This window comes from Salvelinus alpinus, chromosome 27 (assembly GCF_045679555.1).
Source record: "Salvelinus alpinus chromosome 27, SLU_Salpinus.1, whole genome shotgun sequence".
Taxonomy (NCBI): domain Eukaryota; kingdom Metazoa; phylum Chordata; class Actinopteri; order Salmoniformes; family Salmonidae; genus Salvelinus; species Salvelinus alpinus.
In genome coordinates, this window is record NC_092112.1 from 27,241,033 (window position 1) to 27,255,673 (window position 14,641).

A 14,641-nucleotide genomic window follows, 5' to 3' on the forward strand; every position below is an offset into this window, starting at 1 on the left:
TTTGATTTGATTTGAGCAATAAAACTGCAGCTATATAAATCTCTAACAGCATCTCTCTCCTGCACCAGAATCCATAATCCCTGGTGCAGCTCTCTCCTGCACCAGAATCCATAATCCCTGGTGCATCTCTCTCCTGCACCAGAATCAATAATCCCTGGTGCAGCTCTCTCCTGCACCAGAATCCATAATCCCTGGTGCAGCTCTCTCCTGCACCAGAATCCATAATCCCTGGTGCATCTCTCTCCTGCACCAGAATCAATCATCCCTGGTGCAGCTCTCTCCTGCACCAGAATCCATAATCCCTGGTGCAGCTCTCTCCTGCACCAGAATCAATCATCCCTGGTGCAGCTCTCTCCTGCACCAGAATCCATAATCCCTGGTGCAGCTCTCTCCTGCACCAGAATCCATAATCCCTGGTGCATCTCTCTCCTGCACCAGAATCAATAATCCCTGGTGCAGCTCTCTCCTGCACCAGAATCAATAATCCCTGGTGCAGCTCTCTCCTGCACCAGAATCCATAATCCCTGGTGCAGCTCTCTCCTGCACCAGAATCCATAATCCCTGGTGCAGCTCTCTCCTGCACCAGAATCCATAATCCCTGGTGCATCTCTCTCCTGCACCAGAATCAATCATCCCTGGTGCAGCTCTCTCCTGCACCAGAATCCATAATCCCTGGTGCAGCTCTCTCCTGCACCAGAATCAATCATCCCTGGTGCAGCTCTCTCCTGCACCAGAATCCATAATCCCTGGTACAGCTCTCTCCTGCACCAGAATCAATAATCCCTGGTGCATCTCTCTCCTGCACCAGAATCCATAATCCCTGGTGCATCTCTCTCCTGCACCAGAATCCATACTCCCCAGTGCATCTCTCTACTGCACCAGATTTCTCATCTGTCTTCACAGTGCCAGTGATTTTGGTCGGCCCACATTTTTAGCAGTCCCCATCCCTCTCCTAATGTGCCAACTAAACAGCACAACTCTGGATAAAATTCGACAAGAGATCCCTCAGTCAGAGCAGGCTGTTAAATTATTAATCAACAGAAAGTTAAATGAGAATGTGGCCTATTTACAAATCACCACAATCAACACAGCTCCAAGTGGCTGCTCGGGGCTCCAAACCACAAGGCCTACAGTATGTCTGATTCCTATTCCAAGATCACAAAGTAACAAGCCATCCAAACCCTGGATCAAATGCTGTCACCTCACATTGTACTCTCAAAGACCGTTTCATTCTCTACAACTAGAGTATTGATGTTTTTCCATGTCATGGTTTTTGTGCCAGCCATGTCTCTATGCCTCTTAATTAAGGACAATCTACCCGATTCCCCCATGATGTTTCTCCCAGTCCTTTTAGCTGTTTCACTTCACAGACAGGAGGCACAGAGACAGTGGATAAAGAGCCAGGGAGAATTCCGCTGTGAGCTTTTAGGCTGTATTGATTTGAAGGAACCTACCCAGGTGTCTCAAATATCCTAGGGCTGTGCTGTTAACCTTTATGACATAACATGATGATGTTGTAGTAAAGCAGCAAAGTGAGTTTTAAAACGTCTTCGATGTAAAGTACCCTCTTTTGGAGACCTGCGTGGTCTTGATACCGGTTTCTCCTATAAATCGATATGTGGACACCATAGATCGAAATGGATTGCTGAGGGCCACCTTGGCCAATGTTCTCTGCTGGTGCCAATTAAGTTAATAATGTTGATGACTAAAAGTATTTTCATTGTCATCTCTTTACAGCAATAGCCATTTGCTTTCCAAACTGTTTTTCCATGATTGTATTTAAAAAAAAATGCAATATGCCTGTCTGGGTCTCTCTGATTTTCACTGACAGTTGCAATTTAACAATCATATTTGGTATGATTGCCCTTCTGACTGTAGGCTATGTGACTGTAGGTTATGTGATTTAAAACAATGAACTTCTTTTTTTAAAGAAGCTAATGAACCTCTCTGGCCAAATCATGCTTTCTGGCATAGTAGACCAATGATCTATAGACAGGAGAAAGCTAATTTGGATTTATAATTTTGGCAATTTAATAAAATGTACTTTATGGAAAGCTTAGCTTCCCCTATCTTTATGGACATGCCGTCTAAGGCTTTTAATGTGGCATAAACACAACCAGTCATGATTTTTTAATGTTATTGTCAAACAATCACTTAACAAAGGCGCTCCTGTAGGCTACCCGCGAACATTCGTTCACTCACAAAATAATTTCAGCATCCAAACCCCAATAATGAACTCTGCACCCGCAATTTGATGAATGGAAAGAGACATCAGTTACAAAACAGTTATGGGTAGTGTAATGAAGTTCTGCGATTGTCATTAGGTCTACACTTGTAGCATGAATTGATGCCTCCGCTGTTTTCCACGCGCGCCTCGGTCTCGGCCACTCGTCTCCACCTTGACAAAATGTAAGTGTTCTCCTCAAACCACAACGCAATTTGGAGCGTATACCACCTGGTTTCAAGTAAATTCGCAAATGTTTAATGCGGCTGACATGCAGTAATGGTGTAATAGCCTATAGTTTTTGGGCATGTTGTATTAACTGTGATAGGCTAAATCTTATAGTTAGTCGTTTTATAAGTGTATTGTACTATATATATATATATATAAGCATTTCAAGCCTTATTCATGCAGTTTTGTTGAATAGGAAATTGATAAGGGAATTTATATGCTTAAAGGTAATGACTAAACAATTCCACCCTGAAACGTAATTATGACATTATGTAACAGATATAATGAATAATTAGACAAACGTAACTATTAGTAATCATTCGATTTTGTAACATGTATAATGAATTAGAACGGTAAACTTCAGTGTGACTAAGAAGAGACCGAGAACAATTAAACTGTGTATGACCTGACCTGGCTAGAACTCTGAGAAACTTAAGATAGGACAGGGGGTCCTTTCAAGGTTCCTCTAATCTCGGGGGAATGGAACTGCCGGCTTGGTAGTGATAAACAGTGGATACAACTCACCTACAGTTCGTGTGTATGTATGTGCGTAGGATATCTACTGTTTGTGTGGAGGTATGTGCGTTTTTCATAACCAACAATATTTCACAAAATCTGCAGAAATCCGGTGTTTATGTCAAACGGTTTTGTTATATTTCAATCTTCTGTGATGTATATAAAGTCCAATATTGGGATGCAAACTCAACATTTTACATTTCAACTCTATATCTGACATGGTACAGGTGTCTTGTTTTTTTAAAGCCCATAACCATGGGTGTGAGGTGTATACTTTTATTTCAAAGTAGATTTGTTTAAGACTACCAAGACACACTCTGTGTGACCCACTGCAGTAAAAGGTCAAATGACACTTTAGGGAATGCTAACATGTGTCTTCTCCCTGTTTTCATCCCAAGCATAAGTGAAATGGGAAACTAAAACTGTGTGCCTGATAGGCAGCCACTGTGAGAGGGAATGAAATCAGACAGAATAATCAGAATAAAAGGAAGGACTATGAATTGGACTATGGTTTGAGTGGGATATTCTGCTTTAGGATTCTCTTCCTATATGAGGTTACTAGCCTACTATATTCAGCAGGGATTTAAGACTAGCTCAGTGGAAATGTTCCTATGTATAGGTGCTCCAGGCATGCAGGCAGCAAGCTTGATCAATGAACAGCTTTGTCCTCCTCACACACCTCCTAAAATGTGTGATCTGGCCACACACACGCTCGCGCGCGCGCACACACACACACACACACACACACCATGAACCATATCCCAAAAATATACAGCTTTGTCCTCCTCACACACCTCCTAAAATGTGTGATCTGGCTACACAGACACTCTCTCTCTCTCTCTCTCTCTCTCTCTCTCTCTCTCTCTCTCTCTCTCTCTCTCTCTCTCTCTCTCTCTCTCTCTCTCTCTCTCTCTCTCTCTCAATTCAATTCAATTCAAGGGGCTTTATTGGCATGGGAAACATGTGTTAACATTGCCAAAGCAAGTGAGGTAGATATTATACAAAAGTGAAATAAACAATACAAATTAACAGTAAACATTACACATACAGAAGTTTCAAAACAATAAAGACATTACAAATGTTATATTATATATATACAGTGTTGTAACAATGTACAAATGGTTAAAGCACACAAGTTAAAATAAATAAGCATAAATATGGGTTGTATTTACAATGGTGTTTGTTCTTCACTGGTTGCCCTTTTCTTGTGGCAACAGGTCACAAATCTTGCTGCTGTGATGGCACACTGTGGAATTTCTCCCAGTAGATATGGGAGTTTATCAAAATTGGATTTGTTTTCAAATTCTTTGTGGATCTGTGTAATCTGAGGGAAATATGTCTCTCTAATATGGTCATACATCATACATCTCTCTCTCTCTCTCTCTCTCCTTGAACCATATCACCAAAATATGCAAAAATTACAATGTTTTTATTAACACTATTGAAATGTTGTGAAGGTTTCCGCTGACTGATCCCCATCGTAGCAGTACCAATAATATTTCATCGCATCAATGAAACTGAGTGGATAGCGTGAAAACGAGCGGAACTGACGTCAGTCATGTAAACTGTTGAAGTGATCCATGGTAACCGAGTCCTTAGCAGTGCAGCAACCACTCAGCCTGTCAGAGCTAGTTATGCATTGAAGAACCCACTCTTCGGACCGGCTCTCTCCGGTGCAAAATATCGGGTTCAACGTGAGTAACATCAATTCACCAAGCTCTTTCATTCGTGCAAATACAAATCGACGAATTTCCGGAATTTGAGTGTGGTCAAACGAATGCTGTTGCTACACCTAACGATAGCTATCTAACGTTAGCTAATGCTGAGGACCTCTTCATGAAACTGCAACATTTCTGTGATGAAGATGGTAGGCAGTGTTAATTGGTTCAGGAAATAAGGGCAAATATTACAAGGTTATGCTAGCAGATATTGCATTAGTTTTTTTCCTGTGCAAAATGAGAGATTGATATCCAGCAGTTGAAAGATTGATGTCTTGATGTTGTTTTATTTTACGGCTTCGAGGAGAAAGATTCCGTTGCAGGAGAACCTGCTTTGACCATTGTGCCATTGATCGCTACATCACATTCTTATAGTAACAACATTTGAAGGATCGTGAAGATGGCGACTGGAGCGGGTTGGCAGCAGTACTACAGCCCTGCTGTTGGCAATCCATCGACCGGAGCAGGGAAATATAATTCTGGCTCATCATCAACAATCACCATGGAATATACCCAAGATCTACACCTCAAAATGAGCAAGAAAATAGCACAGCTGACAAAGGTAAGGATTGTAACTGTTATAGTTAGATATTCGGGTATCAAGGGTCCTTGTATCAGGTGCTGTGACCCTGCTACTGCACCTGTCAAGGCTCGGTGCTGAGGAGGTAACTGACCCGGATCCTAGCGTCCATCAGCGAATCGATGCTCTGACTGTACAGAACGCAAATGTAACAATTATGTTGCTAGCTAACGTAGTCATTAAGTTTGTAGAAAATGAAATGCCTAGTTTGGTCATGGGTATTATTCAATCATACAATTGAACTCGGGACGCCATTACTGTATTACTCAGTGTCTTGTACTGCTCAATAATAATAACTTTTAACCCGAGGTGCTAACAGCTGTTTATGCCACCAGCTGGAATGAATTGATAGTGTGTGTGTGCTGATCACATCCTAAAGCATTTTAAAATTGAGAACATTTAATTGTTACCCCTTTTTAATAAAGCCTATGTTTTGCTACAAGGTAATTTAGGGGGCCAGTATCCACACTAGGAGCAAGATCCATTGAAGTAAAGAAGAGATAGTGTTTCCACATTATCCTAGAACCTGACCTTGTATGGGCTATTAACCCTTTAAAGTGGGCACAGCTTTTGCTCGTGGCAGGGTTTCACATTTCAGTACATTTATATGTGAGTTGGCTAAAGTACAAGACAGACTAGGCCACCAGACTAGTATTTTACCTACTCTAGCCTTGCGGTTTTCCATTTGATAACCAATCCAAAAGGATGGTCCTACGAACTAACCCAAAGTGTGTGTGACCAAGTTGTTTGTACACATCATCAGCCCCTCTCCTCTGTCTGTGCTTCATCTGTTAAGACATTTATTCTTCTTGTTCTGCCCTGTCAAACAGACACAGACAGACTTCAACTGATTTAAAGACTAGTGGCAAGTGTCCTCTTGTCCAGGTCATAACTCAGTCAAAACATTGCAGTAGTGGACATGGGTCTGAAAGGGGATACATCTAACCTGCCCTACAGAAGCATTAGAAGGCAGCTCCATTGTCTGTTTCTGAAGCTGTAGTTTGGTCAAACCACTGTCTCCTACTCACTGCAGTAAGGTCCTGATTCATAACGTTTGCAGTGTCATTCTGAGTAGGTTGACACTACAGTATTTTGAAGCTCATTGGGATGCAAGACTTTCATATTTCTCAGCTTTACAGCACAGCATTAGATGTTTGTTTCAATCTCATAGTCACCTGAATGAGTGAGGCATTTCAAACTGATGGGCCATATTTTAGCCTACTGTAATCATCTTTTTGAACGGAAGCCTAATATCCATGTGATTTATATTTCCTTTATTGGTCTTTTTAATCAGATCTTGTATCACACCGTTTGCACAAAATCCTTTCTGTAAAATGTTTATTTTTCTTGTACCGCTGCCTGTGCGAGAGCGGTATTTTATTATCCGTTGAGTTTTATATAGGATGGCTGTCAAGACTGTAAGTTGGCCATAGCAACCAGCTCCATATAGTTCAAGGCAATATCATGCAGGTATTAAGATGCATGTTTTTCTGAAGCAACTGGCCTTGACCAGTCTTTTGTCCTTTGCTTCGGCTATGAGTCAGGTTATGGGTTTCTAGATAAAAGCACCTGAAAACAGAATATTATACAGATATATTATGCACCCTTAATATTGTTCCAAGGACAAACAGGGTACTATGTGCAAGGCAGTCTAATTTTATAGCCTATTTTAAGTACAGAGCTGGATCTAGCTGTAGGGTATTATACACAACAGGGCTACAGACTTCGACCATTTAGTCACATTTTTGCGACCATTTGATATGGCTGTGCGAGTTATATTTTAATTGGTAGCATCGGTGCGAATTGCACATTCTACCCTGACACTGCAATCAAAACGGCCTATTTCTTGTGTGGATAAGACCATGATTTGGTCAAACAGTAAAGTGCATTATCCTCATTATTCCTGAAATGATTGTGTCTGCCCTGCGGCTGTGCCTGTTTCGTTAGGGTCGGCTGCTGTGATGAGCGAGCTCACTCCCTTTCCCCTTACGTGGGCACTGAAAAATGCATTCTCTATGTATAACATTTAAAAATGCAATTTACTTGTTGAAAAGCTCATCTCCACTTGCTGTACTGTAGGTATACTTTTTATTTTTCAACTCTCAATATTGAGCTAGAAGCCCACTTTTATAATACTTAATTTCATAAAACAACAAACCTTTGAAGGTAGTTTTTATAACCGTGTGTTGAGGTACTTCTGCACATTTAGCCCTCCAGTCAGCCCTGACATCAGTATACTATTTTCCCCACTTCATTGGCAATTACAGGCTCCCATTGAACAGTTTCCACAAGACCCAAAAGAGATCAATGCAAAATACTCAGTTCTATCATGGTGAAAATCCTGTGTTCCAACGGCACGTTGTTTTAGCTAATCAAAGTTTATCATTTTAAAAGGCTAACCGTTTTGCAATTATGTTAGCACAGCTGAAAACTGTTGTTCTGATTTAAAGACACAATAAAACTGGCATTCTTTAGATTAGTTGAGTATCTGGAGCATCAGCATGTGTGGGTTTGATTACAGGCTCAAAATGGCCAGAAACAAAGATCTTTCTTCTGACACTCGTCAGTCTATTCTTGTTCTGAGAAATGAAGGTTATTCCATGCTAGAAATTGCCAAGAAACTGAAGATCTCGTACAACGCTGTGTACTACTCCCTTCACAGAACAGTGCAAACTGGCCCTAACCAGAATAGAAAGAGGAGCGGGAGGCCCCGGTGCACAACTAAGCAAGAGGACATGTACATTAGAGTGTCTAGTTTGAGAAACAGACGTCTCACAAGTCCTCAACTGGCAACGTCATTAAATAGTACCTGCAAAACACCAGTCTCAACGTCAACAGTGAAGAGGTGACTCCAGGATGCTGGTCTTCTAGGCAGAGTTGCAAAGAAAAAGCCATATCTCAGACCGGCCAATAAAAGATTAAGATGGGCAAAAGAACACAAACACTGGACAGAGGAAGTTTGGAAAAAAGTGTTATGGACAGACAAATCTAAGTTTGAAGTGTTCGGATCACAAAGAAGAACATTCGTGAGACTCAGAAAAAAATTTAAAGATGCTGGAGGAGTGCTTGACACCATCTGTCAAGCATGGTGGAGGCAATGTGATGGTCTGGGGGTGCTTTGGTGGTGGTGGGAATACATTTACATGTCTTGGACTGGCCTAGTCAAAGCCCAGACTTCAATCCAATTGAGAATCTGTGGTATGACTTAAAGATTGCTGTACACCAACGGAACCCATCCAACTTGAAGGAGCTGGAGGAGTTTTGCCATGAAGAATGGGCAAAACTCCCAGTGGCTAGATGTGCCAAGCTTATAGAGACATACCCCCAAGAGACTTGCAGCTGTAATTGCTGCAAAAGGTGGCTCTACAAAGTATTGACTTTGGGGGGTGAATGGTTATGCACGCTCAAGTTTTCTGTTTTTTTGTCTAATTTCTTGGTTGTTTCACAATAGAAAATATTTTGCATCTTCAAAGTGGTAGGCATGTTGTGTAAATCAAATGATACAATCACCCCAAAAAATTTAATTTAATTCTAGGTTGCAAGGCAACAAAATAGGAAAAATGCTAAGGGGGGGGTGAAGACTTTTACAAGCCACTGTGTGTGTGTATGTGTGTGTACAGTTGAAGTTTACATACACTTTGGGGTCATTAAAACTCATTTTTCAACCACTCCACAAGTTTCTTATTAACAAACTATAGTTTTGGCAAGTCGGTTAGCACATCTACTTTGTGCATGACACAAGTCATTTTTCCAACCATTGTTTACAGACACATTTCACTTATAATTTACTGTATCACAATTCCAGTGGGTCAGAAGTTTACATACACTAAGTTGACTGTGCCTTTAAACAGCTTGGAAAATTCCAGAAAATGATGTAATGGCTTTAGAAGCTTCTGATAGGCTAATTGAAATCATTTGAGTCAATTGGAGGTGTACCTGTGGATGTATTTCAAGGCCTACCGTCAAACTCAGTGCCTCTTTGCTTGACATCATGGGAAAATCAAAAGAAATCAGCCAAGACCTCAGAAAAAAAATTGTAGACCTCCACAAGTCTGGTTCATCCTTGGGAGGAATTTCCAAATGCCTGAAGGTAACACGTTCATCTGTACAAACAATATTACGCAAGTATAAACACCATGGGACCACGCAGCCGTCATACCGCTCAGGAAGGAGACACATTCTGTCTCCTAGAGATGAACGTACTTTGGTGCGAAAAGTGGAAATCAATCCCAGAACAACAGCAACGGACCTTGTGAAGATGCTGGAGGAAACGGGTACAAAAGTATCTATATCCACAGTAAAACGAGTCCTATATCGGCATAACCTGAAAGGCCGCTCAGCAAGGAAGAAGCCACTGCTCCAAAACCGCCATTAAAAAAAAACAGACTACGGTTTGCAACTGCACGTGGGGACAAAGATTGTACTTTTTGGAGAAATGTCCTCTGGTCTGATGAAACAAAAATAGCACTGTTTGGCCATAATGACCATCGTTATGTTCGGAGTAAAAAGGGGGAGACTTGCAAGCTGAAAAACACCATCCCAACTGTGAAGCACGGGGGTGGCAGCATCATGTTGTGGGGGTGCTTTGCTGCAGCAGGGACTGGTACACTTCACAAAATAGATGGCATGATGAGGGAGGAAAATGTTGCTTCGATATATCCACATCATCTCAAGACATCAGTCAGGAAGTTAAAGCTTGGTTGCAAATGGCTCTTCCAGACCCCAAGCATACTTCCAAAGTTGTGGCAAAATGGCTTAAGGACAACAAAGTCAAGGTATTGGAGTGGCCATCACAAAGCCCTGACCTCAATCCTATAGAAAATTTGTGGGCAGAACTGAAAAAACATGTGGGAGCAAGGAGGCCTACAAACCTGACTCAGTTACACCAGCTCTGTCAGGAGGAATGGGCCAAAATTCACCCAACTTATTGTGGGAAGTTTATGGAGGGCTACCCAAAACATTTGTCCCAAGTTAAACAATTCAAAGGCAATGCTATCAAATACTAATTGAGTGTATGTAAACTTCTGACCCACTGGGAATGTGATGAAAGAAATAAAAGCTGAAATAAATATATCATTCTCTCTACTATTATTCTGACATTCACATTCTTAAAATAAAGTGGTGATCCTAACTGACCTAAGACAGGGAATTTCTCCTAGGATTAAATGTCAGGAATTGTGAAACTGAGTTTAAATGTATTTGGCTGAGGTGCATGTAAACTTCCAACTTCAACTGTGTGTGTGTGTGTGTGTGTGTGTGTGTGTGTGTGTGTGTGTAATAACATACATTTGATCAGAAATACAGTGTAGACATTGTTAATGTTGTAAATGACTATTGTAGCTGGAAACGGCTGATTTTTAATGGAATATGTACGTAGGCGTACAGAGGCCCATTATCAGCAACCATCACTTTCAAGTATTTGATACACTGCCGATTTTGCAGGTTTTCCTACTTACAAAGCATGTAGAGGTCTGTAATTTTTTATCATAGGTACACTTCAACTGTGAGAGACGGAATCTAAAACAAAATTCCAGAAAATCACATTGTATGATTTTTAAGTAATTAATTTGCATTTTATTGCATGACATAAGTATTTGATCACCTACCAACCAGTAAGAATTGCAGCTCTCACAGACTCATAGTTTTTCTTTAAGAAGCCCTCCTGTTCTCCACTCATTACCTGTATTAACTGCACCTGTTTGAACTCGTTACCTGTATAATAGACACCTGTCCACACACTCAATCAAACAGACTCCAACCTCTCCACAATGGCCAAGACCAGAGAGCTGTGTAAGGACATCAGGGATAAAATTGTAGACCTGCACAAGGCTGGGATGGGCTACAGGACAATAGGCAAGCAGCTTGGTGAGAAGGCAACAACTGTTGGCGCAATTATTAGAAAATGGAAGTTCAAGATGACGGTCAATCACCCTCGGTCTGGAGCTCCATTTTTTTATTTATTTTTATTTAACCTTTATTTAACCAGGTAGGCAAATTGAGAACACGTTCTCATTTACAATTGCGACCTGGCCAAGATAAAGCAAAGCAGTTCGACACATACAACAACACATAGTTACACATGGAGTAAAACAAACATATAGTCAATGATACAGTGAAAAAAAATAAGTCTATATACAATGTGAGCAAGTGAGGTGAGATAAGGGAGGTGAAGGCAAACAAATATATGTATAAATAAATAAAAATATAAAAAGGCCATGGTGGCGAAGTAAATACAACACAGCAAGTAAAATAAAAACTAAAAACACTGGAATGGTTGGTTTGCAGTGGAAGAAAGCGCAAAGTAGAGACAGAAATAATGGGGTGCAAAGGAGCAAAATAAATAAATAAATACAGTAGGTAAAGAGGTAGTTGTTTGGGCTAAATTATAGATGGGCTATGTACAGGTGCAGTAATCTATGAGCTGCTCTGACAGCTGGTGCTTAAAGCTAGTGAGGGAGATAAGTGTTTCCAGTTTCAGAGATTTTTGTAGTTCGTTCCAGTCATTGGCAGCAGAGAACTGGAAGGAGAGGCGGCCAAAGGAAGAATTGGTTTTGGGGGTGACCAGAGAGATAAACCTGCTGGAGCGCGTGCTACAGGTAGGTGTTGCTATGGTGACCAGCGAGCTGAGATAAGGGGGGACTTTACCTAGCAGGGTCTTGTAGATGACCTGGAACCAGTGGGTTTGGCGACGAGTATGAAGCGAGGGCCAGCCAACGAGAGTGTACAGGTCGCAGTGGTGGGTAGTATATGGGGCTTTGGTGACAAAACGGATGGCACTGTGATAGACTGCATCCAACTTATTGAGTAGGGTTTTGGAGGCTATTTTGTAAATTACATCACCGAAGTCGAGGATTGGTAGGATGGTCAGTTTTACAAGGGTATGTTTGGCAGCATGAGTGAAGGATGCTTTGTTGCGGAATAGGAAGCCAATTCTAGATTTAACTTTGGATTGGAGATGTTTGATGTGAGTCTGGAAGGAGAGTTTACAGTCTAACCAGACACCTAGGTATTTGTAGTTGTCCACATATTCTAAGTCAGAGCCGTCCAGAGTAGTGATGTTGGACAGGCGGGCAGGTGCAGGCAGCGATCGGTTGAAGAGCATGCATTTAGTTTTACTTATATTTAAGAGCAATTGGAGGCCACGGAAGGAGAGTTGTATGGCATTGAAGCTCGCCTGGAGGGTTGTTAACACGGTGTCAAAAGAAGGGCCAGAAGTATACAGAATAGTGTCGTCTGCGTAGAGGTGGATCAGAGAATCACCAGCAGCAAGAGCGACATCATTGATGTATACAGAGAAGAGAGTCGGTCCAAGAATTGAACCCTGTGGCACCCCCATGGAGACTGCCAGAGGCCCGGACAACAGACCCTCCGATTTGACACACTGAACTCGATCAGAGAAGTAGTTGGTGAACCAGGCGAGGCAATCATTAGAGAAACCAAGGCTGTCCATGCAAGATCTCACCTCGTGGGGCATCAATGATGATGAGGAAGGTGATGGGCCTCATTGGTGAAGTGTTTTTTAGGACATTCCATGAATAATACATGGCCTCTAGAGTGGGTTTTATATTTAGAGTTAGCAATCAGGCTCATGTGTTAGGCCTGATTCATGAGGAAGTGGAAACTCCTATGTGATATTAGTGCACATAAAGATGTAGGCAAATTCATCTCTATTGAACAATTCTGGAACCCTATTTTGACAGTAAAATATAACAACAATAGCTTAATGTCATGATTTTTGGTTTGACAAATCACTGGATTAGGTTGCACATCAAATTATCTTGTATCATGCATTCCTGCTTGGACATGTTAGATGAAACAACTTACAGTATTTATTGAATTCCATCTCAGTAGTCTATGACACTTCTAAATAAAGAACTGTGAATGACTTTAATGACTGTATAAGACGATTACAAAAAAATGTATTGCGTGGCGCTGCAGAATGTTTTTTGTGCGACCAAATCATTGGCCGGTGTCACCAACTGCAAAAGTTACAGTAGTGGAAACATTAGTCGCAAGTCTTGCAGCACAGTTAAAACATGTTTCCTCGTTTACATAGAATAAACCCGTTAGTTACATAGTTATATTATCTTAATGATGCAGATTCCCATTGGTAATGGAATATTGCCTTTACAGAGTGAGTTGGAGCCAGAGAGTCAGCCTTCTCAGCCCTCCTGTTCTCCAAGCACTGCCCTGTTAACCTTTCTTCTGGAGAATGTTTCACTTTGGTTTCATTCTATCTCTGATTTAGCTCCAGCTAGCTCCCAGAACCCTGTATTTACTTCTGAAATGGAGAGGATTGCTCTCTGTAAAGTGATGACAACCACACTTGAAGGAATGTGTTTCTCCCCTTTAGCCCAGCCGTGCCAAGTGGTCCCGTCCATCCCTTCTCCCCAGTGGATGTGTCTCTGTAGTGAGATCACTCAAGAGGATGGGCTCAGGCTGCTGTGCTGCGTTAATACCCCTGCCAGAGAGGGGAATGTAGTGCACTGCACTGTCTGCATGTGTCGTGCCATAATCCCAGGGGTTAAAAGTGATTTGATTTCTTTGTCTTATCAGGTGGCAGGATTGCCTGGGCTGTGCTACAGAGCAGATGGCTGTGGCCCAGGGCTTAGTTCCAATAGGTATTGCTGGGAGGAACTGTAACAATATGTTATTTTAGGAAACAGCTTCAGCGTTATCCGGTTGACCTCAGACTGAAATGGCACTGCAGGCTTAACAGAAAACGCTTATTCTACGTAAGCATGTTAACGCTACAGTACCTGAGTGGGTAGGAAATGTACTGCAAGATTGCAACCAAAGATGTGCTCCAGAGGGATTGCAAGAAAGAAAGTCTGACAACTCAATCTTTCTCAGGAAATATGCCATTTATGGAGAGAGAAAAAAATGGCACATTTTATAGTCAATAGTATTTTGTGGTGAAGAAAAAAGCTTGTTATTTGAGAACACATTGACCATGACTTTACCTGCAGGCACTGGGGATATTGAACATTATTTCAATTACTCTCCCAGAAGGATTCAGAGAGGGGTCAAAATCAAATGAGAAAACTGTCAAGATCAAACCCTGCTGTAGATAAAGGCAGGGTTGTTATTAACCTTGGCGGGATGCTTTTGGATGAATCCCATGTCAGATTTCATTAAGATACGCTCTCATACCCCATGGCTACCTTGTCACAGGATACATGAGGAAACTTATCTCCGATTCACCACCGACTGTCAAATCAAACTTTATTTGTCACATGCAACGAATACAACAGGTGTAGACCTTACCGTGAAATGCTTACTTACAAGCCCTTAACCAACAGTGCAGTTCAAGAAGAGTTAAGAAAATATTTACCAAATAAACTAAAGTAAAAAATACTAAACATTAACACAATA

At 41.4% G+C, this 14,641-nt stretch overlaps 1 protein-coding gene across 8 annotated transcripts in view; it reads left to right on the top strand.

Moving 5' to 3' along the window:
• Positions 1–4,538: 4,538 nt before the first annotated feature.
• fam184ab (family with sequence similarity 184 member Ab) overlaps positions 4,539–14,641 on the top strand; it is a 204,527-nt gene continuing 194,424 nt past the window's right edge. For 7 of the 8 annotated variants that reach the window (XM_071370059.1, XM_071370066.1, XM_071370062.1 and 4 more), the window contains exon 1: positions 4,968–5,248. In XM_071370059.1, the coding sequence (XP_071226160.1) occupies positions 5,087–5,248 (162 nt within the window). In that variant the 5' untranslated portion in view covers positions 4,968–5,086. Of the gene's footprint in view, positions 4,663–4,967; positions 5,249–14,641 lie in introns of those variants that run through there. The other variant, XM_071370060.1, reaches the window with a different exon arrangement.